The 25,286-nt window shown below is 42.3% G+C and overlaps 2 protein-coding genes across 13 annotated transcripts in view; one reads left to right on the forward strand and one right to left on the reverse strand.

Moving 5' to 3' along the window:
- fmnl3 (formin-like 3) overlaps positions 1-3,908 on the forward strand; it is a 33,386-nt gene extending 29,478 nt beyond the window's left edge. For 6 of the 8 annotated variants that reach the window (XM_083976112.1, XM_083976113.1, XM_083976115.1 and 3 more), the window contains one exon: positions 1,244-3,908. Coding sequence is in view for 2 of the 8 variants with exons in the window: in XM_083976114.1 (XP_083832240.1) it covers positions 1,244-1,308 (65 nt within the window). In the remaining 6 variants the exon portion in view is untranslated. The remainder of the gene's footprint in view (positions 1-1,243) is intronic. The other 2 variants (XR_014595524.1, XM_083976116.1) reach the window with 2 other exon arrangements.
- lrp1ab (low density lipoprotein receptor-related protein 1Ab) overlaps positions 2,968-25,286 on the reverse strand; it is an 83,639-nt gene continuing 61,320 nt past the window's right edge. For 3 of the 5 annotated variants that reach the window (XM_083976107.1, XM_083976105.1, XM_083976109.1), the window contains exons 42-89: positions 23,029-23,218; positions 22,638-22,842; positions 22,330-22,522; positions 22,074-22,199; positions 21,832-21,960; positions 21,364-21,483; positions 20,988-21,101; positions 20,732-20,881; positions 20,524-20,646; positions 20,233-20,349; positions 19,987-20,115; positions 19,748-19,876; positions 19,435-19,575; positions 19,081-19,268; positions 18,037-18,220; positions 17,857-17,942; positions 17,634-17,753; positions 17,329-17,516; positions 16,996-17,201; positions 15,054-15,242; positions 14,594-14,742; positions 14,252-14,345; positions 14,031-14,147; positions 13,769-13,888; positions 13,531-13,653; positions 13,309-13,434; positions 13,102-13,218; positions 12,357-12,463; positions 12,090-12,222; positions 11,707-11,829; positions 11,468-11,590; positions 11,219-11,356; positions 10,985-11,122; positions 10,747-10,866; positions 10,289-10,575; positions 9,987-10,165; positions 9,785-9,891; positions 9,442-9,561; positions 9,161-9,337; positions 8,915-9,055; positions 8,640-8,813; positions 7,712-7,873; positions 7,358-7,529; positions 6,811-6,912; positions 6,618-6,691; positions 6,445-6,538; positions 5,453-5,597; positions 2,968-4,829 (exon numbers count right to left, since the gene is read on the reverse strand). In XM_083976107.1, coding sequence (XP_083832233.1) covers positions 4,692-4,829; positions 5,453-5,597; positions 6,445-6,538; positions 6,618-6,691; positions 6,811-6,912; positions 7,358-7,529; positions 7,712-7,873; positions 8,640-8,813; positions 8,915-9,055; positions 9,161-9,337; positions 9,442-9,561; positions 9,785-9,891; positions 9,987-10,165; positions 10,289-10,575; positions 10,747-10,866; positions 10,985-11,122; positions 11,219-11,356; positions 11,468-11,590; positions 11,707-11,829; positions 12,090-12,222; positions 12,357-12,463; positions 13,102-13,218; positions 13,309-13,434; positions 13,531-13,653; positions 13,769-13,888; positions 14,031-14,147; positions 14,252-14,345; positions 14,594-14,742; positions 15,054-15,242; positions 16,996-17,201; positions 17,329-17,516; positions 17,634-17,753; positions 17,857-17,942; positions 18,037-18,220; positions 19,081-19,268; positions 19,435-19,575; positions 19,748-19,876; positions 19,987-20,115; positions 20,233-20,349; positions 20,524-20,646; positions 20,732-20,881; positions 20,988-21,101; positions 21,364-21,483; positions 21,832-21,960; positions 22,074-22,199; positions 22,330-22,522; positions 22,638-22,842; positions 23,029-23,218 — 6,827 coding nt within the window. In that variant the 3' untranslated portion in view covers positions 2,968-4,691. The remainder of the gene's footprint in view (positions 4,830-5,452; positions 5,598-6,444; positions 6,539-6,617; positions 6,692-6,810; positions 6,913-7,357; positions 7,530-7,711; positions 7,874-8,639; positions 8,814-8,914; positions 9,056-9,160; positions 9,338-9,441; positions 9,562-9,784; positions 9,892-9,986; positions 10,166-10,288; positions 10,576-10,746; positions 10,867-10,984; positions 11,123-11,218; positions 11,357-11,467; positions 11,591-11,706; positions 11,830-12,089; positions 12,223-12,356; positions 12,464-13,101; positions 13,219-13,308; positions 13,435-13,530; positions 13,654-13,768; positions 13,889-14,030; positions 14,148-14,251; positions 14,346-14,593; positions 14,743-15,053; positions 15,243-16,995; positions 17,202-17,328; positions 17,517-17,633; positions 17,754-17,856; positions 17,943-18,036; positions 18,221-19,080; positions 19,269-19,434; positions 19,576-19,747; positions 19,877-19,986; positions 20,116-20,232; positions 20,350-20,523; positions 20,647-20,731; positions 20,882-20,987; positions 21,102-21,363; positions 21,484-21,831; positions 21,961-22,073; positions 22,200-22,329; positions 22,523-22,637; positions 22,843-23,028; positions 23,219-25,286) is intronic. The other 2 variants (XM_083976108.1, XM_083976106.1) reach the window with 1 other exon arrangement.

A 25,286-nucleotide genomic window follows, 5' to 3' on the forward strand; every position in this document is an offset into this window, starting at 1 on the left:
CTAGTGCTTCGGATGCAAAATCAAAAACAAAAGAGAAAGATGCTTTACAGCACTGAGATTTGCTTTACCACACAGAAAATGATCATGATGAGGATTAATTAAAAGTTACAGTATGTTTCATGGTTTTAAAGAAATCCAATGTCACTTGTCCAAATAGCTTTGAAAACATGAAATCAGTGTTTTAATTTCCCACTAAGTCTCAATCACACATCCTCTGCACTATTTTCATTGGTAAACAATATTATTCATTTAACTGTACCCTTGAATATCATCATCAGTATCCTCACTCCCTCCTATTATATGTTGCATGTTGTCCAGTGTTCATTGGTCTCTCACCTGTCAACAACGTCCGCCATGTTTTGTCTTTGCTAACTGTCATCCGCAGCTATTTGGTCAACAGGCTCTAGGGAAATAAAAAGAGAAGCATTGAGTCAGATACACAGTCTGTATCCAAACTTGTTATAGAGTTCAATGTTTTCAGTGTTTTCTCGCACTTATACGGAACAGGCTCATTGGTTGATGCTGCACAGATGAAGAGCTTGTTGACCATAAGTACTGTAACTGTCATAATGATGGCTATGTGTTTTTTGTACTGCTGCATTCTTAGTGTTACCATGTTGTCATAATCACATCCCCAAAGCCTTGGATTTCACTGGTTTGTGTGACACTGGTACCAAGTGAAGTGCAAGGTTATGGGAATGTGTCATTCAATGTCTAATCTGCATTGTTTATGCTCTTATTTGGCATTTTTATACTTCTAAAATGCATTTAACAACGTTAAACTGCAGACATTAAGGCAGATATTCTATAATGATTTGAGATATACAGTAACATACACTCAGTGGGCAGTTTATTAGGAATACCTAGCTAAAAGCAATGCACTCCAATACAACAGTATTGCCATAACTCCTCCCAAATGAAGATTATAATGCTGAATTTGAGTGATGTAGATTGTGAACTGTGATGCATTATAAGTGTTTTCTGATTTTTGTGTTTTTTATTTATATTGCCTACTCTCGTTGATGTTAATGGTTTTGATAAAAAAAAATAGAAAGACATAATTTTGTATGTATCTAATGAACTGGCAGCTGAGTGTATGTCCTCTACATTTACGTCTAAAACACTGCACTAGAATGAAAGAAGCTCAAGAGAGTAGCAGTGAAGTTGCAGTTTGACCTCTGGGTCATCTAACATGAGTGTCCCCCTCCCTGTCTCTTACTCCTTTCTCCATGCCCACTCACAGATCTCCGAAACCAGCCTTTCCTGCGAGCTGACGCATTGATCCGGAGCGGTTGGAAGAGACCCTAAACCACTTATTCGTCCCTTATTATCCCCTCCCCAATTATAACCTTCCTCCCTGTGCCCCGATGGCCCATCTCAACCCTGAGGCTGCAGATCACAAAGACTGAAAAGGGAGGATAGGACAGAGCCCTTGTCTTAGCCGGGTAATTTATTTATTTATGGAGGCCCTTAACAGCCACTTAAAAGTGAGCAGGCATCGTTACAGAAGCACAGTCGGCTACTCCCCCCACACTCACTGCAAGAGGAAGACTTTCCCTGCACTGTTGGCACTGAGAGCCAGGCCAGTCGGAGGACAGAGACGTACGTACAGGTGAGGTGAGTGGAGGACTGGTGGACCACGACGCAGGAGGAATGGGGATTTTGCTAACAAGTGCCTGCCAACATGAGGATCTTATTCCCCAAACTGTTAATTTCCTCAGATAATGCAGGATTTAGACGGGGAGGCAGCCAAGGGAAGATGCCAACACTGCTGCTGGGATGTTTGCCTCGAAGACACTTACATAACCTTCTTTCAAATAACAGAGAAGCTTTGATCTTAGACACTTGGGGACTGTTCCCTGACATCAAGCCAAGTCATCATATTCAATCAAGACTTAATCCTGACTATGGTTTTTTTTTTAGATTTCAATCGCATGTATCTCTGAGGAAAAGACCATCTACAGTCCTGGTTCTTTAGGAGAGGCTACCGAAGCCTTTTTGAATGTGTCATGTTTTGCTTCAGAAGTGCCTTTTTTTGTGTAAACAGTGTTATTTCTCACACGTGAACCATCATTTGTTGATCTTACATCTTTCATTTGTTAAAGACTGTATTTTTAATTGCCTTGTACTTTAACATTAGCCTTATACGGTAATACTTACAGCAATATGCAAAAGCTCAAATTCCCAGCTTTAACAGCACTCAACTAGAAGGTGAGAGGAATAATGATCTTAAACTTGCTTTGATTTACCTCTCTAGCACATCAGTCTTAAAGCTCATAACATTTGACATTTGTCATTGTGCCTTGCCCAAGCAGTTAAGAAAATGAATGTTGTACGGCTCGACAAGACTTTCTGTCACTTTTTGTGACACAGGGGAAGTGACAAATGTATGAAGAAGATTCCACATGGACCAATGTCAAAGGGCTCAGATGTTGTTAATCTGCTACAGATGTGGTGATGGATGAAGGACGTTTCCATTTGTATGATGTCTTATGTTTTAAGCTTTTTTCTATCTCCAAAGAGATGAGTGTCCTCCTAAGAGACATTGGCACAAAGGGAGTGATTCTTTACACTACTTAATTTGGCTTACATTGTATGAGACACTATTCTTCAAGTGGACATTTATATTAATGTACATTTAAATCAAGAAATTTACTTTTTAGAAGAAATGATCCATGATATTGACTATTGACTGAAAGATGACACTTCCTTTTTAATAAATAAGATGAATTATGTAACTACAAGACCAACGACTGTTATTGCAGAGCATGAGTGTGTAAACAAAGGTTTGTGGTCTTTTTTTTTTATGATGAAGCAACATGCAGACAAGCGCTTACCACATGTTCATGTTTTATTTTTTTGTTTACTATTTAGGATAGCTCATGTTGATTTCTGGTGTATTCCAGCAAGAAATAGTGAGCAATAGCTTTTCCTCTCCATCTCTCCAAATGACGGACAGAGCCACCGCACATTTCTACTATAAAAATCCATTTAATTTCTTATATCAAAAAGAAATAGAATCATAACAAAACAATCAGAACCACAAATATCCATGTGGGTTTTTGCCACCAAAAGAATTTCTTCAACTGAAAAATGATTGTTCTAATTTACATGGTTGGGTGGAAATCTACCAGAACAGGGTGTTTAAAAAAATGTTATGAATACTGTTAAAAGTGAGGGGCAAAGCAAGAGTGTTTCCTCTAGGATGGGTGTGTGACAGTACCATGCAGAGTGATATGGCAGGTATGGCTGAGAAAGAGCTCAGTTAAAAGCAGCATGGTGAGCAGTGAGACACAGAAAGCAACTAGACTAAAAACCAGGCTGACACACAGACAGATGGTTAGCGTTAGCAGCAAGGCAAAAGAATTAACAAAGGAATGCTTATCAGGAAGCTGATCTGTCTCCTTCCTGGGAATGCATTTAACAATGAGCATTAACCTAAATTACATGTCCATGTAATTACATACAATACAAAGAAAAAAAAGAAAAGAAAAAAAAAAAATCTCCCACAGAAGTACGTACCATCGAACGGTCTCCCAGGCCTCTCCTCAGAGTACATTTACAATCAAAAGACAAGGAACAAAGGCTAAATGTTACCATTCCCAGCTAATTATTTGTCGCAGATTGATTTTCAGTGATGACCGGAAATTCACAAAAGCTTGCCGTCACTCCCAAAAACGAACTTTCTAAAACAGTTTCAGAGTAAAATCCGGCTTCTGCCCAGAGTGTCCTGCAGTAGGCTAAACCAAGGCCACGGATATCCATCCCAGACTTTTCATCCTGGAATGTGGACTCTAATTACAATCATCTTCATCCAGCACACTCACACACTGCCGCATTCATTTCTAACACAAAGTATGTCAATTATACAATGACTTTGAAAAAAAAAAAAGAAAAACTGTTAAAAAGTACAGACTGCTATTTGTTACTGATGTTTGTATTCCTGGGTATATTTTCAAGACACTTTGTTAATAGGTTTATATATATGCAAATATATATAACTTTAGTCTGTGCAAGGAGGTAAAAGACAATCACTTGAATGTAGTTCTTTGAGACGACAGAACAGACACTGTCTGCGGTGCTGAGTCCTCCGTGTGTACATGTGCAGTTAAACAACTCATTTCTCCCTTTAGACCTCCAGCAGCAAACTTACATATACACATTAATGTGAAAGACTGGGCCGAACCAGCATCCAGGAAGCATTCATAGTGAGCACTGACACTTCTCCTCTCTTTCATGAAGAACAAAGACTTGGCAACATTTTCTATGATGGAACAATATTCTGTTTTTTCCCCTATACAATTCATACAAAAATAAAAAATTAAAATTGTTCCATGGCCATTTGTATCGCTCTATGTTTTACATTTGCACAGAGGTAGTGGCTATATGTGTGAGAGGGGAGGGAGAGCTGTGAGGAGGAGGTGAGCAAAATTAAAAAGAAGAACTGAATAAATGTCTATAAAATGGTTCCTTTTTCATCACCAGAGGATTTTTTGTCAAAGAACAAAATATAATACTGCAATCACTTAAAAAAGTAGTCCTTCATTTTATACATTTTATACAGTGTTCTTGCTTTTTTTTTGTTGCTTTTCTTTTCAGTTGGTAAAGGCATAAGATAAGAGAGCTTGCTGGCTCAGCACTGGGTTGGGCAGGGCAGGGCAATGTTGGCAGAGTTCAATCCAAGCCAAGCTCTACGCTAGCGGGTCACTCATGTCCTCGTCGCCCTGGGAGAGAAGCTCCTTCTTTTCATCTGTGCTGGCCAGAGAGTTGCGGCTGTTGTGGGCGCCCATGTATAGGGTGGCATACACTGGGTTGGTGAAGTTGGTGGGCTGTGGAGCAAAGGAAATTACATAGTGAGAACAACGTTTATTGCATATTGTACTTACAAAAACTGAAGATTTTCCCTGCTGGACTGGATTCCCTGCAGATAAATTTGACTTGTATGTTCCATAGTGTCCCATTGCTTCTGGAGGCACAACGACTTTATGAACTACATCTGAAGTGTACGTCTATTTCCATCCACAAATCTTTATACACATTCTTAATTTGAGTATAAAAAACATTGTGTAAAAAAACAATATATACAGTGGAAATGCTTGTAATCACAGCATCTCCTTTTGCCCTCTTCTGCAGTGGCTTATGGCACCAAAAAAAAAACATGGATCCACAAGCTTTTCCTAAAATTACATGAACATTCAGTTTTTCTTCTGGAAATTTGCAGCGAGAACATTCTCCTACCATACCAGTGTTTACTGGGGTCAAGAATTATTTTCATTGGAACAACTTTCTACCAAAGAAATAGCAGCATAGCCCAGACTGTGCTGGGGCAGAAGTTTCAGAAACTGATATCATAAAATTTGCACAGTTGGACACGAGGACATGTTTTTTTTCTTCTGAGATTTGACTCCTAGGACTCTTAAACCAGAGTCAGAGTGCATTTAAACTTCATTACCTTGTCTGGGTCCAAAGCAAAATCTGAATCCAGGAGCTCCCCGGCATCATCGTCAGGGTCTCCTTCATAGATCTTATAGGCAGGGTTCCCAATCTCAACATTCATTGCACCATTTGTCATTCGGTGGTGCTGGAAGCCCTTGGCACTGCAGACAGACGAAGATAAACAAACTCAACCAATAGCTTTAGACCTTTGTTTTTAAAAAGGACAATTAGATATTTTTTGGGAGAAGCCCAAAATTGAATATCAAAGTATTAAAAACTTGGCATGTACTTAGCACCAGCCACAAACAATCCACACAACCAAGACAACAAATATTAAAGGTTGTCAAATGACCTTTTTTTGTCAAAAGGTAATTTGATCAAACCCTAGAGAATATACCGCAGCATGTCTATTGTGGAGAATGCTGGACTTGCGTTGCAAATATTGGGCTGTTTGCAAGCTTTTAAACATCTTCATAGATGCACAATTGTATATTTTACTATGCAAGAACATAGCGTAAGCCTAACATTTACACATGTAAACAAGGGAGGGTATGGAGTTGCAAGAGGGACGAAAAATATCAATTGTTTGTGCATCACCAGCAAAACCACTTCAGGTAAGAGTCAATAGGTCCCTGTGTTGCTGGGTTGGAAACCCCACGGAAGAAAATAGGAGATGACAGGCAAAGACAAACAGACAGTTTTCTACATTGATCAACAGAATGGACAAATGGACCAACAAAAAGCATAGCCAGTCTGACTAGATATAAAGGAAGGGAGGAGACAGGATTTGTGGGTCAACAGGTTAATTATGTAACCCTATAAAGTTACCGCGAGCACTGAGAACGAGATTTGCCTGGCCATAGAGACCTGGGAGACAGGAAATAGATGGTTATCAAAAGGGTAAGAGAGAAAGAGAGGCTAGATTGTACAGGTGTGAAGAGCAGGTGAGAAATGGAGTTTGAAAAGATAAGAAAAGAAATTAAAAGATTTTTGAAAACTAGGACATACCCGCGCATCCTCCGCTTGTACCACAAGATGGCACCAACCACCAGCAGTGCCAGTAACAGCAGCAAGAGCACTGGGATGACGATGGAGGCAGTACCTGTGAGACAACACATACTCTGAGCAAACAGGACCAAAGTGCATTTTCTACAAACAAAACTCTTTGTCATGTGACTTACTTCCATTGGAACTAGAAGAATCTCTAGTAGCAGCTGCAATTTCACATCTGTATCCTTTCCATCCAGTAGGACACCTGGGTACACAATGAGTCCAAGTCATGAAAATGTGTATGTGCGCAAGAGAAAATTTCAAACAGACAAAAAATAATAGAGAATAGAGTATATTAAGATGAGGGTGGGTGTCATATCTTACTTGCACTGAGGCAGCAGTGTGCGAGTGTCAACTGAACATTGTCCATTTGCGCAGTAGTCCAAACAGGAATAGCAGCTGGGTTGGGTCTGACCATTGGGACAGCTACACACACACACATACGGATAAAATATTTATTATATTCCTCAAACATTTAAAACAATACTGCCTGTGGTTTAGGAATGACTGAAATGTATGTACTTTGTATATGTATCCACCTAATTTTATCTCCACTAAGGAGGTTCTGTTTACACCCTTGTCGGTTTACTTGTTTATGTTTGGTACAAAGTTATGAGAAAGCCTGCTGACAAACTCGACAGAGTGATGGGGCAGGGTAAAACGAATAACCAATAACCAACAATAAAACCAGGACAGATGTGTAGGACACCCTTGGCAGAGACATGGTCTCTACGTCAGTGTAACCAGCGCATGGATTGAAGTCTGACCTTGCCCACTTGCTACTGAGCAGTCCAAAATAAATATGAACAAATATTTACAAATCTAAGTCTAATTTATTTTGTCAAGAGCCTGCGTTCCACAGTGTACTCACCTGCAGGAAACCTCCCCTGAGGATGACGTCAAACACTTGCCCGTTCCACAGAACTGACATTTGTCCAGCTCGCACTCGTGTCCAATGTACTGAGTGGGGCACATACACAGCTTGGTGCCGTTGGAGGTTTCTAAGCAGGTTCCACCGTTCTGACAGAACCCTTCACATTTACCTGAGGGTGGAGGGAAGAGTTGTGAGAGGCGCAGAGAGAGCACTGTCATTGTGTTAGCAGTGGGGGACTGAAGATCATTTTCACACTTTTGTGACAATGTTGCACATGCTTTTTATTCCGATCTGCACTATAAATCATCAGCAGGCTACATGTTCTATCTAATGTAAAGCGTTGCCACTTACTGTACTGGCACTGGTCTCCCTGGTACTCTGGTGGGCAGCTACAGGTTGGCTGGTTGCCCATGTTGACCGAGCAGTTTCCTCCATTCACGCAGTAGTTCTGACAAGTGTGGCGGTTGCATGTGGGCCCAGTGAAGCCCTTGGGGCACCTGCAGGTTGGTGCACCTACAACCCAGGTAAAATATGAATAAAGAGTTAAAAGTCTGAGACAGTCATAGTAAATGAATTAGACAAAATTGAGACCGTGCATGTCAAGAATTTGGGTCCTCCACAGCTTTTAAAACTCAGTAACAGAATAAATTATAAAGCACTAGCACAAACTGCGGGTTAGGGATGTGGAAATTGCCTTCATGCTTCATGCCCTCTCTGTTGTAGCCTTCTGGCCTGTGATTGTTGTTGCTAATGAGTACTCTAGAGAGCTCTGCCAGACATCACAAGGATGTGTGCAAATCGCACTAACAATGCTCCGAACAAATTGAACTTATGCTAAATTAGTTACGAGAGCAGCATTATAATTTCATGTGAAATTTGGAGTTTATCTCACTTAACTGACTAATTAGAAACATTTGCCCAACAAGGAAAATGTCCTCTTAATAAACACTGGACATGTTTGGGTTTCACATGGTGAAATCCAACATCCACCAGATGTTGAAACATTTCACTGAAGAAAAACAAAAGTCAAACTACTTCATTGAAAATATTTGCCAATCTACAGTATAAGTAGATGCAGTAGGACTCCCACCAGCACTTGTCCAGATGTTTCAGAAAACAGAAATATACACCACTGGGGCCCATTAGCACATCTGCTTTATTGACAAGAAAATAAATATCAACTAAATGACTTTTTACTTGCTAAATAAAGAAAGGATCCCAGTGGGTTTGGATTAATGAGTAGTAAACAGGTGATTATGCCCTAGCGCTGTGCCCTTACCTGTATGAGAAGCAGTGCAGGTGCCACCGTTCTTGCAGTAGTCCCTGCACTGGTTGATCTCACATCTTTCTCCGGTGTAACTCGGCTGGCAGCGACACTTGGCCACCTGACGGGCGTTGAGGAAGCAGCTCCCGCCGTTCTGACACTGAATGTCACAGGGCCCTGTGGGGGGAGCTGCAGAATGGGAAGTCCACGTTGAAGCAACACTTTCTAAAAACCCTCACATGCTGAATTGTGGAAAGTGAGGACATAGTTGTAATGTGCTGCAGGCTTACAGAACGGTGACAGGGTGGGGCTCGGTCTCTCCACACATGTGCCATTGTCGGCCATGTAGTTGTTGGGACAGGTACACACCGGTCCACTGGGGCTGAGCAGACACAGCCACTCACACTTCTTCCTGTCACATGGGTTGGTCACTGATACAGAGGGAAAGAAGACATGCAGTCAGAGAAACATCCATGGTATACATTAAAAAATAAAAACCTGGGTATATAATGTATGCATTCAAAGTATACACTCACTCTCTGGCTGCTTGTAACGGTGGTACAGGACTATGTCAGTGGCGTGGTTGATGCCTGTGGTGAGATTCTCCATTGGGCCTTTACCAAACTTATTGACCCGGAAGACGACGTTATTGATGTATGTGACTCCATATATGTAATCCTCAAAGACATCTATGCTGAATGGGTGAAGCAGGTCTGGAGGGAGGAGAAAACAGAAATGAGACGAAAAGCGCAACACACAAGCTGGCAACGTGTTAATATAAGATTGTCGTCTTTGATTGCATGCAAACAAACTCAACTGTTTTTGATGCCGGAGACAGCCATGACAGGATCAGAGCCATCCAGACGAACGCTGCCAATAACTGAGAGTTTAGCATCTGCCCAGTAAAGACGCTCATTGAAGTAGTCCACAGCCAAACCTGTAGAGGCAGAAAGAAAGAGCCGTGTAGATAAAAACATGGCCATCGATATAAAATGAAAGGCTGTGGTTGGGCTGGGCAGCTCCAGAGTGTAGTTGTTGTTGTCTAAAGTTGTTAAGTTAAGTGTGAGTTGCTAAGTGTGAGTTGCTGGGAAAGAGCACTTCAGCTGACTCTTCCTGGATAAATGTGGGTTTAGAGAAATGTGAGCTATTGAAGTGCTGACCTGTGGGCCACTGGAGGTTCTCATGGACTAGGGTTTGTCTCAGGGTGCCGTCCATTGAAGCTGTCTCAATTTTAGGGTGGTTCCCCCAGTCTGCCCAGTACATGGTGCTGAGGGGAAACACATAATAGAACACATACAGTATTATGAAACTGAAAAAACGAACATATATTTTATATGATTTTTTCACTACTGTGTCTCTTACCCTCTCTGTGGATCCACTACAATGGCGTACGGCTCGTCAATCATGCCAGAGATGAGGGTCTTGCAGTGTTGTCCTGACATCTGAGCCACTTCAATTACATCCCGACCGGAGTCAGTCCAGTACAAATTACCAGCCACCCAGTCTACAGCTATACCACGAGGCATCTTCAGCTCTTTGATCTGAATACAAGCAGCAGAAAGGAAGACATTTACAGGATGTCTGTGAGTTTGTGTGTAGTGTGTTTGTAGTTTTTACAAAGAGAATTACTGTTTGTCTTTCTGCACACATCTGAGCATCGTTACCTGCAAGTTGGTGATTCTGCCCTCGCTCTGTCGTCGGTTACGGTGAGAGTTGGAGGAGGAAGATGATGATGTGGATGGTCCTGGAAGTTCATAGGAAGAGATGCGTCCCGTGTGCCAGTTGGTCCAGAAGATGCGGTTGGTCTTAACATGCAGGTCCATTGCATCAATGCGCACACTGGCATCCCCTTGGAAGGTCTGCTCGTAGCGCCAGTTTGGCATGCCTGGGTCCAGGCTGCGGATTTCATTGTCGTCAGCGATGTAGAGGATCTGTCGACTGCTGTTCATGTCTGAAAGGAAAATATGAAAATGTCACAAGTATGGCCTCACAAATTATTATAAAAGAAAGAAAGAAAGAAAGAAAGAAAGAAAGAAAGAAAGAAAGAAAGAAAGAAAGAAAGAAAGAAAGAAAGAAAGAAAGAAAGAAAGAAAGAAAGAAAGAAAGAAAGAAGAAAACTTACTGTCAGCCTTGCAGCTGTCATTAATCTTTGTAAAGTATTTGTGGCAGCTGCATTTATGGGAGCCTTTGGTGTTGTTACAGATGTGGGAACAGACTCCAAACTGGAGACACTCATTCTTATCTGAAAAAAATGGAAAGTTGCAGGAAAATCATGTTGAAGACAAGAATTATACAGCCTCCAAAAGTGTAATCATTTTCTATATTTTAAATATTTTTAAGTGATGTATGTGTATGTATACCGCCACAGGTGTGGTGTCCTATCTTGTGGAAGCCTGGTTTGCAGGAGCAGAAGGAGTCTGTGCCATTGGTGACACAGTGGGCTTCATCTCCATCACCACACTGAGTCCTGTTGCTCCTACAGTCATTTAGCTTGGTGTCTGAAAACAAGCAAGCAACAAGAGAAAGATGAGTACATGCATTTAGAGTTTTAATACTTGAGACCTCAGTAACACAGACATTTGACCATGAGGCACCTGTTTTGCAGTTGATCTCATCAGAGCCGTAATCTTCACAGTCATTGAAGAAGTTGCAGCGCAGAGTGGAACTGATGCATCTGTGGTTGGCACACATGAACTCATCCTTTTCACATGTGGGAACAGGTGGAGGGGCTGCTGTAACACAACACCCACATGCATAGACAGACACACAAACACATACACAGGTTAATAATCTTGATTTAATTAGAAGAAAAAAGGGTTTTTAAAGTGATTTGAACAACTCACGGCAGTTGAGTTCATCAGAGTTGTCGCCGCAGTTATTGACGCCGTCACATCTCTTTGACACTTGCAGACACACACGGTCATTTTGGCAGCGGAAAGCTCTAGTGGGAGGACACTGGAACCTCCCTGCGAGCCGAACAGAAAAGGAAGACAAGAAGGACAAAACGGCGAGGACATGTCAGGACAAAATATGTAGACTGACAGCGTTTTAGAGTGTGTGTGATTCACAAGGCTGCACTCACTGCATTCCTCTGGATTCTCATCTGAGTTGTCCCCACAGTCATCCTCGCCATCACACTTCCAGGCCAGAGGTTTACACAAAGTGTTGTTGCACTGGAACTCATCCTGAGGGCAGTGACGCCCTGCTGAGAAAAACAAGAGAACAAAAGAAGAGATTTTTCACTACTGCTATGTGTTTGCAGTGAACTTACTTCACCCTCTTTTTGTGGCATTTAACATCTGGGTGTTTTGCTACAACAAGCTAAATGTGTGACAAATCACAGTCAACACACTTCTGTCTCATTTAGATTTCAATTTCAACTTTTCTAAATGGGGTGGCATTGCAGACATATTGGTAAGAAGACAATAGAATTGAAAAGATATACAAAGGCAAACATTTCCTCACCAGCAGAGCCACAGTTTTCCTCATCACTGCCGTCCATGCAGTCAGGGTCAGCGTCACACCTCCAGCGGATGGGTATGCAGTGTCCGTTCTTACACTGGAACTGGTCGTTGTCGCACTTCAGATCACAACCATTCTGTAGAGACAAGGGGGGGTCAGCTTATACACTTACAAATAAATAGTAAACATCCACAATTTAGTATCATTATCTATCAGATAATAATAATAAATGTTTTTTTTAATGTAACCAAAACATAAACGTTTCTGCACCTCATCAGATCCATCAGCACAGTCGTGGTCGCCATCACACTTCCACCTGCCGGCAATACATCTGCCATTTGTACAGGCAAACTCGCTCTCTGAACACTGCCGAGGCACTGCAGAAGAAGAAAGACAAAGGTAATGTTGATGACAACACTGAAACACACATGAAAGAGCACAAACATGGGACAAATGTTGAAATAAACACACAGGAAATTGTAGAGGTCATTTGATAGGTAATTTGAGAGACTGAAAGGAGCTCAGTAAATCTCAATATTACTTTGATGTATTGATAATATAACTGGTGTCAAGTCTTGTGCAGTGGCATCTAGTGGCAAAGGAAAACAATACAACAATGTTTAAAAAAAAAAAAAAAAAAAAATCTCTATAGAGCTCAGCCTGCAGACTCTCACAGGTAGGTGGGGACCACAGTTAGACACAAACATGAGAATGAAGAGTGTAAAGTAAAAAGCACAGCAGGGAGGTGACACTGAATATGAAGGTGGAGGAACTTACCTCTGGCTCAAGCCAACAGGACAGTATGAAATGAAACAAATATCAGATGAGGTAAGGCACATCAGAAATGACAGGGAATGAATGTTAGTGACTTCATAATGTGAAGTTAAAGAGACAAAGGTGCAAAGAGAGTATGTTACCAGTGGACAAGGCATGAACACGAATGTAAGTGGACGAGGTGAGTTAACGAATGCTGACGGAGTGAAGGCGTCGTTTCCAGGCTCAAAGTGACACTTACTACACTTGTCTTCATCCGAGTTGTCCCCGCAGTCGTTGTCATAGTCGCACTGCCAGCGGCCCGGGACACAGCGGTTGTTCTTACATCTGAACTGGTACGGCTCACACGTCCTCTCAGCTGAACAAAGCACAAAAAAATGTTATTATGTTACAATAGAAAAACAGAAGCATCATGTCTCTTCAGTGCATCTGGAGAAAAGACTCTTACCACACTCCTCTTTTGGTTCATCTGATGCATCGCCACAGTCGTCCTCCCCGTCACACTTCCAGCGAGCAGGGATGCAGCGACCGGAGTCTTTACATCGGAACTCATCCACACCACAAGTCATCTGAGCTGGAGGGGGGAGGAACATTTGGGGGCGGTTACACAGACAGCTTATCAGAATGACTATCAGAATCAACTAAATGAGAAATAAGCCGCGAGTCCTACTGCAGTTGGTGGGTTCGTCAGATCCGTCCACACAGTCGTTGTCACGGTCACACACCCAGACGCGAGGTATGCAGCGTTTGGTGATGGCACACTGGAACTGAGTGGGAGCACATGTGACCTCGGCTATGAGAAAGAATAATAGATTCACAGTTACTTAATGAAGTCAAACACCAAAGCGAAAAGAAAATCACATCAGAGCTGTTCCTAAATGAAAAAAAGAGAAACAGCTTCTACTCACGACAGTCCTTCTCATCCTCTCCCTCTCCACAGTTGTCCTGACCGTTACAACGGAAGATGCCTGGGATGCAGCGGCTCGGGTGTGAACATTTGAACTGACTGGGCAGACAAACGTGAATATCTGCAGGGAAACAGAGATGATATGATGCTAATCAGTAATCAATAATTAAGTGGTGTTGGTGCCGTACAAGAAAAAACTGGGCATGGTGCAGATTTGAAAATGCAAAGATAAAATCTGAGGTTATATAAAGTGGGAGACATACCACAGTTGGCCTCATCCGAGTTGTCCTGGCAGTCATTGTCTCCATCACAGATGTAGGCAGGGTTGGTGCAGATGCCTGTGCCACACTGGAACTGTCCCGGTCTGCATTTGAATTCAGCTGTCATGGAGGAAAACAGACACGGTTGATCAAAAACTCCTTCCTGCAGAATGACTCCTTCTACGATGATTAAATCTAACTCCATGCATGCTACTGCTACTCACGGCAGTCTGCTGGCTCGTCCGACCGGTCACCACAATCATCCTCCGTGTCACATTTCCACCAGAAAGGAATGCACTTGTCGTTCTTACAAACAAACTGAAAGCAAGGGAGGGAGAAATGAATCAAATTATGTGACATCACACCAAAGCTTCACTGTTTCAGTCCCACTGACAAACTAGAAGCCAGCTACTGTATCATTGGGCTCCTGGCCAATGCAAATATTCAACCACCAGGTATAAGCAGTTCATCAAACAAGCCACAGCGGGACACCCAGATATGAAAATTCACTTATCAACTGCAGTCGTATTCATATTGATGATGAGGTGTTTACACAGCCTTCCTACCTGGCTGGCTGTGCAGTTGGACATGCAGGTACGTTGATCATTGGCCAGGTAGAAGTTGGTCGGACACGCGCACTTGTAGCCTCCTCCAGGAGAGAGGAGACAGAGGTTACTGCAGCCGCCGTTGTTTGTCTGGCACGGGTGGTTGAGCACTGGGAAAGAGACGGAAAAATGGCTCATCAGCGCAAGATCATGGTTTTATCATATCTAGATTAAAGTAGAGCAAGTTATAATTTCAAGAGTGTGTGTGTCTTGGCATCTTTAAGTTTACCCATCATCATAAATTCCTACACCTTCACACTTTTCTGGACCAGATGTTTAGCTAACATTCATTATACTGAAACAGAGTCAGGTAAGCAAATGTTTGGTAATAGGATTGTAAAATGTGTTGTTTCTATGCTTTGTCTTAAAACATCTTCACAATCTCAACTTTCTACGTGCTCCTCGGTGGTGTGTGTCTTACCTTCAGGCTGACGATAGGGATGGTAAATGTGGATGTCCATGGGTCGATGCAGGGTGCTGATCAACGTGCTTTTGTTGGTACCGAGAGTCTTGTGAGCTCTGTTAATGGACTTTGTCTCCCAGTCGGTCCAGTAGATGTACTCCTCAAACAGAGTCATGGCAAAGATGTGGGGGATGTCGTTGCTGAGAACTGTGGAGACAGACAAACAACAAGGCAAATTGTTCATGAGAAAACACCTTAATCTTTTATAATGAAAGTTTCTGTCTTTCTATGGCTAACCACTGCACTTACATGATGACAAAGAAACTTTTTGCTTTTTCTTTATAATTAAAAAAAAACCTCTGACAGTAAACAGTCTGCATTCCAACTTGAGTTAAGCCTGTGCACAACAGCTGGTGTCTGATGAAATAAATATGAGAAATGGGTAAATATAATCCATGTCTCAAACTCCCATGATATTCTAGAAATTCATGGCCCATATGTTGCGATTTTGGCAATCAATCATCATCTCTTCTTATTCTTGCTGCTGTGATGTTTCTGCACCACAAAGAGGAACAGCTGGTTGATGTAAAACAGGAGCAGGGTGGGGTGCACAGCTACAGTGGCTCCACTATATCTGTGTGTTATGTAAGGGGGTCCACGCTTCATTAGGCTTTACACTCCGAACGCACTGTTTCTGCTCCCATATTCTTTTCATATCATGTGTTTGCTCTCGTTGTTTGAGGCTAGTGCGTTGTGGAGGAACACCATTATTTTCTGTTGTAAAACAGCCATCCAAGCACATCACACATGCGTGGATAGGCACATGCAGGAAGACACACATGAACCCCACACACGTGGCAAATGTTCAAAACACCTGGTCATCAAGCGACTGTGTTTTCAGCATTGATTTCAACAAACAATGGGCTTAAAACAAATTAAAGATTTTTTATCATGTGATAGGACTGGGTTTACAACATCACGTCGAACTGATATATTAGTCAGATTAGCATCAAGCGCCCTTTGGTTAATCGTTATCTAAATTCAAACAGACCAAATCTTGTTCTGCAAACACATACAAGGCCACAAGGTGTGTGTGTGTGTGTGTGTGCGTGTGTGTGAGTGTGCGTGTGTGTGTGTGTGTGTGTGTGTGTGTGTGTGTGTGTGTGTGTGTGTGTGTGTCAAAGGAGTGGTGCATAACTCACTGGACATATTACTGGTAGTCTAACACTACAAAGCTACTAAAAAACTATGTGACCTTCTACTTTGAATTGACTTAGAAATTTTGTATAAATATTAGTTTTATTGCAAGACCTTTTTTTTTCCTGAAATAATGTTGAATGAAAATGTCGGCATGTTTGAAACTGACATATAGCACAAAGCTCTCATACAAGTAAGTTCTTTAGATACTATCCCATACACCCACAGTTTTACATAATGTCTATTCTTCATCCAGGGAATGATGGGATGCCATAGCTGTGGTGTTCAGCAGCGCTTACTGAATGTGAGAAATTTTAATACAGACGCCCGCTGAGCTCCATTCTTTTGCACACCCAGTTTGCTGACAATATCAACTATTGTAGCGAGTGAGCTAAACAACTGGGTGCTATGCAGACGTCACACACGCTAGAGGCCTCACTAATGAGGACAATCTCCCCCATTCAGTGTTTCTGTCTGCTGGGCCTGTGCTGCAGGATTCTGTCTGAGCTGCCTGCTTACGCTTGGTGCCATGACTTCACTTGAAAAAAGGAAACTCATTCATACAAGTTTCAGCACTTCCTCATTCACATTCACATAATTAGCCATGTTTACATCATCATCACTTGTTGTGAATATTTCTGCGTGCCAATACATGCACATGGAGTCTCATGCTGTCAACTATGAGTCAGAAAAGTGTAATCCACCATGTTGCTCTAGGCTGTAAAAGCAGTAAAATTCATTTCTGAGTCTATGAGTCTATTACCTGTGTGTCTACTGGTGCCATCCAGGCTGGCAAATTCGATGTAGTCCTCCCTGGCATCAGCCCAGTATATACGGTCATTGATGAAGTCCAGGGTTAGTCCATTAGGCCAAGTGATCCTATCCTCTATGATCACACTTCTGTTGGTGCTGTCCATCCCAATTCTCCCAATGTGAGGGTTGTCACCCCAGTCAGACCAGTACAAGTACCTGAAGGCCAGGGAATAAAGACAATTGTTTCGGTTACAGTTACTCTTTTAAGACTTAGTGACATTAGCTTATCAGTTAAAATATGACAAAAAAATGGGCTCAGTTTCAGGAGAGCGATGTTTCTCACCCATAGCGCACATCCACAGCCACAGCACGAGGTTCCCGTAGGCCGCTGTTGACCAGCACAGTGCGATAGGCCCCGTTGAGTTTTGACACTTCAATGGTGTCCCGACCTTTGTCACACCAGTACAAATTTCCGCCGACCCAATCCACTGCCAAGCCATCTGGGTTACTCAGGGAGGTTCGGTGTAATACCTGCCAGGTAAGTGGGTCACAGGGTGAAACGATGATTGAAATACCAACACAACTTTCATATAAATAAGTAAATGTGAACAAAAAAGTAAAACCACATTCGATTTTTTCCTCACTGACCTCCATGTTGCTGCCATTCATACGCATGCGTCGGATCATGCTGCCCTGAGTGGTCACATCTGTCCAGTAAATCATCTGCTCGGCATAGTGAAAGTCCAGCGCCACTGCATTGTTAAGACCCTGAGGCAAAGATAGGTGCAGTTTCAACAGGTGCACTGAGGAACTTCACCTCGTCATGTGACAGTAGGTTAAACAGAGAACCAAAAACAGGTGAGACACTCACCTGCTTTATGAGAGTGTAGTTGGAGCCATCCAGGTTGAGTTTTCTCAGGTAGTATCGGTTAGCAAAGATCAAATAGGGTTCCTCTTCTACACACAAATACCAGAGAGAAAACCAATTCAACAGGATTCAACTGGCTGCGAGCACCCAGCAAAATGCAAAACATACATGTGCATGCCTTACCTGATGTGGACTTGCAGATGGTGGGGTCATTGGGGCTGAGTTCAAAGCCATCCACGCAGAGACAGTGGAAGCTGCCATGTGTGTTGATGCAGCGCTGAGAACAGGGGTAGGTGGTTGTACACTCGTCTACATCTACACACGTTTTTCCATCACGCTTCAGCTGGAAACCAGGATGACACCGGCACTGAGAAGGAACAAGAGCACAGGAGATGTGTCACAATCTCACAGTTTATGGGTTCTGGCACTTCTGTGGAACAAGTACAAGGGCCTGCCACAAAATCTCCTGAAAGATGAGTTCTTTTCTTATAACCAAAAGCCTATTTTTTTCCAATTTCCTAAGTGAAGTGGTGCTGATATCTCTACTCCAATGGGAGTTGCTTGAATAGCTACAAATCTGACTTGCTAGGTTGTGTTACAACAGTGAGCACAGTTAATGAACTTTTTCATACGCACATCTGTGTTTTTCAAAGAACACCACACACACTCGCTTCCAAATTCTACTCCCTCGCTATTATGTGGGAATTTGCAGGATACTAAGCCAGATACACAAAAGAAGTCACACATGAGAGCAAATCTGTGATGGAAAATACTTACTGTACTTATCTGTAATAGCTTCACTACACCCACATAAATAAATGTTTTTGGCATCCATGTAGCTCCTTATCATTTTTTAAATTAAGCTCTGACCACAGGCTCGACACCACAGGCATGAGAGTTCACTCAGAGTTTAAGGTGTTCTAAGACCGGCCTCCTACTTTCAAGAAAAGGAGCCGAAACATGTTTTTGTCTTACATAACCGCATGCCTGAAGTGAGTGGTTCCCAACTTCTAACTTTTTTTTTTTCCAACTCCCATTAATAGCATACAGCTCATTTGTTCTTGAGTAACTGTGCATCTATTGTAATTCTAATTTCTTGGCTAATTTCAATCTCTGAGTTAATGCTATAATTTGATTTCTTTTAATTGAACTTTGACTGAAAACATGTATAAAAATTGAAAAAGAAAAAACCTCAAAACCTTTACATCAATCATTTATATGGTTTACCTTGTAGCCAATCTTGAGGTCATCACAGAGCTGCGAGCAGCCACTCAGCTTACTGTTGAGACACTCGTTGATGAAGCAGTTGAATTCATCAGAGCCATCACCACAGTCATCATTGCGGTCGCACAGCAGAGTCTCATTCAGACATTTGCCATTACGGCACATGAAGGCTGACTCATTACACGTCCTCTCTGAAATCACGCACAAATGCCTTGTTAGATTACTGTCACTTTAAAAGAGGGTGCAGCTATATGGCCTGTTTGAAAAAAAAGTTAATCATATTATGACTAATACTTAATTATTATAGAAGATAAATTCTAAAGTTATAAAGAGATTTTAAAAAATGGTAACACCTACCCGAGTCAGTGCAGCGTGGGTTCTTGGGAGCTTCATCTGAGCGATCCTGACAGTCAAACTCTCCATCACACTCCCATTTCTTTTGGTTGAGGCAGTGTCCGTTGGCACAGCGGTACTCATCTGGACCACATGTTGGATATTCTACACCAGAACAAGAGCACGTTCAATATCAAATTCAGCCTCACTTAGAAGTAAGTACAAGTATAAACACCATTCTCACATTCTCTCACAACATGTTGTGTAGTTTGTTTGTTTTGTTCTTTTTATTACATTCCCTCTGAGTCTTCATCCATTTCTTTTCACAGACACTCACCACATTCTGGGGATTCATCCGAACCATCGGAGCAGTCGATGTCATGATCACACACAAAGTGTTTGGGGATACACTGTCTGTTCTGGCACATGAACTCATTCTCGGCATCACAGGTGTTGTTGGTGTACACTGGAAGCAGAAATGAACTTATAATTGAGTTTCTCTGCAAAGTTTTCATAAATCACTTCAAGAAGAGGACAGATTTTTCCATAGGAGCATTTAGTAACTGTCCCACTCACTGCAGCCAGCCTTGACACTCTCATCAGCTCCATCAGGACAGTCCTTGTCTCCATCACACTTCCAACGCTGAGGCACACACATGTGGGAGCCGGGACATTGGAAAGCCTCAGGACTACAGGTCTTGGATTCTGTCACAACATGATGGGAAAGTTACTTGGTGATATAACAACAGGAAGTCTTAGGCACGCATGTCTTGGCAGGAAGTACTTTTAAGATTTTGTGAGTTGAAATAAAATGTGACTTACTGCATCTCTGGTCCTCGTCAGACCCATCACCACAGTCATCAGAACCGTCACACACCCAGTGGCTGGAAATACAGCGGTGGTTCCCACATTCAAACTGGGTGGATGTACAAAATTTGTCTGCAAAGGACAGTAGAGAGAGCATTTTGGAAAAATTACTTAATTTACCCTAACCGTAAATCATGTTTTTCCATGTGCAGCAGGAAGTCTTAAGAAAACAGTCTGGTTTTCTGGCATGCCCTGTGTTTTGAAGAAACATCTGGGTATTTGAGGACAATTTTATTCAGGACTGACCACAGTGTGTCTCATCAGCTCCATTCTCACAGTCATTCTCCTTATCACAGGTCCAGCTCATAGGAATGCAGCGACCGCTGGGACAAGCAAAGAAGTTGACTGGACATTTCAGCTTCCTTTTATCTGTAAGAAAAAAAGAAACTTAATATAAAATATCTGACAATTTAACAAAAAATGTAAGTATTAATAGGGGAAACAAAAATGAAACCTGGGCAGTTTCTCTCATCAGAAAAGTCTCCACAGTCGTTGTTGCCATCACACACCCATGAGGACAGATAACACAGAGTGGTTTTCTCACAGCTCTGGAAGGAAGCTCCTTTTACTCCCAGGCGGAAGAAACGAGAGCAGTCGGTGGGCTCTGAGGAATGCATAAAAAAGCTTTTAAAAACAGCCTCACATAGTAAAGGGACATTAAACCACATAACCCTACACATGTCTCAGTGGGATCATCTCAGATTACTTACGACAGTTCATTTCATCACTAGCATCTTCACAGTTGACCACCTGGTCACAGCGGCTGAAGTTGGAGATGCAGCTTCCATCTTTGCACTGGAACTCTCCAACTTTGCACAAGGTCACTGCAGGAGGCATAAGAGTTTTTTTAATGAACAGATGGGAAGCAAATACAACCTCCTCATTAAGTCAACTTTATAATCATATACTTGTCAAAGAGCGTATCATTAGGCTAATGAACCCACTCTATGGCTCCTCTCTGAGGAGAGACAGCTTAAATGTGCAGATCAGGCAGTTTGACCAGTAAAAACATTGCAGTGTGGAGTGAGTTAGTTAAAAAGGTATCCAAATCTTGTTGCACCTATAATATGGAGAGTAGTTACTCACTATTGCAGGGGAGCTCATCTGAATGGTCACCACAGTCATCGGTGCCATCACACCAGAACTGGTGGCCGATACAGCGACCATTCATGCAGCGACGATATCCTTTCTTACAAATTCGATTGGCTGTGGAGAAAAAAAATGATTAAAGAGTCCTTTCTGTATATTTTAAATATTGCATAATCCACCAATTTCGAAATGTATGGCTGAAACTGATAAGCTGTACTTTAAATGTATCACTTTTTTCTCTCTACCACACCTCTTTACTCAAACTGTACAATACTTTCCCTAGTCACATTGCATATAAGCCATTTTTCCCCTGATGATCTGATGAATCATTGTATTTGTGCATTCATTTTAAATAGCTTTGAATGTGATAAACAGCTAGCTCTCTGCAAAATATAATAATACACAATATAAATGCTGCTCTGTGAGCTCATTGTTCCCTAACAAATAACCCCTTTAAAAACTCACCACAATAGGACTGTTTCTCATCAGACTTGTCCTTGCAGTGGGCCATGCCATCACATGTCAGGCTGTAGTTGATACAGTCACCGTTTCCACACTCAAAGTCATCCACACTTCCACATGACACGTTCAGTGCTGGGGAGATAAATACAATTGATTCACATAAACAATCAGCCTTGTAATGTCGATGAGCCATTGTGTAATGTGATCCTGAAATCCTCCAAAAACATTATCTGTCTCTCTCTTACAAACGCAGGTGTAATCTTCCAGAAGTTGTCTGTCTCCACGGCAACTACAGTTGACCCGTCCATCAGATGTGGGCAGGCACAGGTCGTGGCACCCTCCGTTATTTGATCGGCAAGGAGAAAATTCACCTAAGGAGGGTATAACATAGTTTGTCAAGGAGGGTGTCACGCCCTGAGAAAAAGCCGAGTTGCAGGAATGATGTAAATGAGGGGAGCAACATATACAAACAGTACAATGACGGCAGTGGATGATACTCACAGCTGTTGGTGTCATTAGCCACCGCAACGATTCCCATTGGCTGCTGAGGGATGTCAGCACGCAGCACTTTCATGTCTCCTCCTGTGTACTTGTCAGCTCTGAGGACTGCCCTCCTCACCCAGTCGGTCCAGAAGATGTAGTCTCCATACACAGCCAGGCCAAATGGATGGACAGGCTCATTCTTCAGTAAGACCTGAGGGAGAAGAAAATTACAGGCATAAATTTACAGAACACTAAAATTCAATTCTGTGCCTTGATGGTTTTTTTTAATAGTCATAAGAAGAAGAAAAAAAGTAGAGATGTCTCACATAACGGCTGCTTCCATCATATTCACAGCGTTCAATCTTGTCCAATGTGGCGTCAGAGAAGTAGAGTTTCTCAGCACGGTGATCTATAGCCAGGCCGTTGGGAGTTTTAATGTCATTGCCGATAATCACAAGCACATTGGCTCCATTCAGAGAGGCCCGCATGATGCTGGGAGACTGCTCATTCCAGTTGGTCCAAAACATGAGACTGTAGTGGGAACAAAATGCAACACAGGCATTATAATGTGCAGCGGGAGCTTCCAAAATGTCTTGGAATAAAAGTTACGGTTGAGTGAACTAAAATAAATCTGCTGTTCAAAAGGAAAAAAGAAAGAAACACTATTGGAACAGGTCCCTGAGTGCAGAGCATCAAGCTTCAATATTAATGACTCACTCCTGACACTCGTCCAGCACAAAGGCTCTGGGGTGGTCCTCTCCAGACATAGTGACCACGGTGTTGCGGTTATAGGCCACAGAGCGGCTCTGGTCCACTGTGTGGCGAGTGATGGTAGAGGTTGTGTAACTGGTCCAGTACAATGTATCCCAACCGCGGTGGTACGCCAAGCCCTCAACTGACCCAACATCTGCGGAACAGAGAAGAAAGAGGTTGGCCCTTAGTAAATATTTTGGACCGTTGATGATAGTTTTTCTGCCTGTGGTTCCTTTGTTGCTGTGCAGCCAAAGCTTTCAGAAGCATATGGCTTGGGAAGAACAAGCCCTTTTATTTCACTATAAAAAATATCACCTCTCAGGGGTGTTAGTAGGAGCTTTAACGAGGACCTTCAATGAGAATTCAACAAATCATTAATCACTGTCATAGGTGTAACAAGTTGCCCCCATGTTTAACTCTTTTGAGGTTTTATTAAAGAGACAGCGGTAAATGCTTTTTCCCCCCATCTTCCCACATCAATTCATGAATGGAAAAATGTTGTGAGGAAGACGGTCAAGGTTAAAAGGAAAAGTTAAAAAAGAGTAAAATAAAAGCAGTTCCACACAGATCCAAGTATTTACCACGCCTGCTGTTCCTGGAGAGAGTTTAAAGAGTCTGTATCATCCTGTCATTTCATGGCTGGCTGCCTGCACATACAAATACAGCTCCCTGTGGACACACTCATTCATGGTGACTCCTTGTTCTGGGAGGAAAATTGCAAGTAGAACAGCTTGAGACACTTTAGGGACACAGACCAGGGTGAAGAAGTCAGCCGTGAATGGCAAAGATAAAGCAGCTGTGGCTCTCGATATCCATCGCCCTTTCATCCTGCAAACCCCACTCATGGTACATGAAATAGGAGTACTATTTTTATCTGTGCTTCCCGCATGACACACAACATCATGGAAAAGGACACTGTACTGCAGTCTTAGGGGCTCCAAGGTCTGCATCCATCTGTTTTAAGTCACACTAGCAACCACCTTTATGACCACTTACACCGAACAATAAAAACCTGGATACTCCACACAACTGTTTGCACTTGGCCGAAAGTCAATAATTGCCCTTTAAGAGATGTTTCAGATGAATGACAAAGTGCCATAATCAACCTTAATGCAGGACAATGTTAAGGTTGAATATGTTGTTAACAAAGCCACATAGAACTAAAAGACCAGTTCAGGGACAAACCCAACACGGAGTCACAAGAATAAAGCTGCTTCTGAAAAAACCCAATCAGGTTGCAGAAAGCACAAACGGAAAAAGGTGTGTATGAGCAGGTAATCGCTGGGATTAGAGGAAGAACACACGCGGAACAGGAATGAGTAAAGTTCATTGAAGCCAGTATTATGTAACGAGAAGCAGAGCAGTCTTCCCTCCCCTTGCCGGGATCAGCTCAGCCCCTGGTTACTGTGCAAACAGCGGAGAAAAGCTATTGAGATGTTCATTGCCACTCAGAAAAACAGCCTTTCTGACAGTCTCAGGAGTAGTGCTGCCGCTACTGCCGGAGTCTTTCTTGTTTATTTTTTATCACAAATTCTACAAATTTCCGAGGAGCTTCCTAATGGACATTATTCCTCCTGCCCGCGGTGACCACTTAGCATCAAGTAGCATTGACTGTTTTTAAAGTGGAATGTCTGTCAGCAGATACTGGGATGAATTTGTCCACTGAAATCAATACAGCTAGCTGCTGCACTGACATCTCTTCTCTCTTTTGACCCAAACTACTTCTCCTTGGATTTACACACAGGAGATGCTGAGACAGCCAAGGAGAAGCCAGCGTGCTCTTTAAGGTCATGATTTTATCATTTTTGTAGCTGTGGTAAACTGGATAATGACACATGTTTGGAGTTTTTTGAGACAACTACTTGATTTAATTTTTTCACAAAATGATACTATTACATCTAATCATCTTTTAGGTGGTTTACATTTCTTCAAAAGACTGCAAGGGTACAACAATAAGGGACAAAATTTTAAGGGATTCAGCTGGATTCAAAAAATCTTTGAGCACTTGAGCATACGTAAACTGTGACCAAATAATGACGATCGATCTGTTTTGGCACATCACATTTACAGCTTCACACACAAACTAAACATAAGCAGCAGCATACCTCTGATTCTGTCTTCCAGTGGGAGCACCGACTATCAGTGCCCATGAAGTGGTCATCTGACAAGCATGATATTAACTGCTTAGCTAATTGCTACTGTTATGAGAGTACTGGCTGTCC

The sequence above is a fragment of the Trachurus trachurus genome, assembly GCF_905171665.1.
Source record: "Trachurus trachurus genome assembly, chromosome: 7".
In the NCBI taxonomy this organism is placed as follows: domain Eukaryota; kingdom Metazoa; phylum Chordata; class Actinopteri; order Carangiformes; family Carangidae; genus Trachurus; species Trachurus trachurus.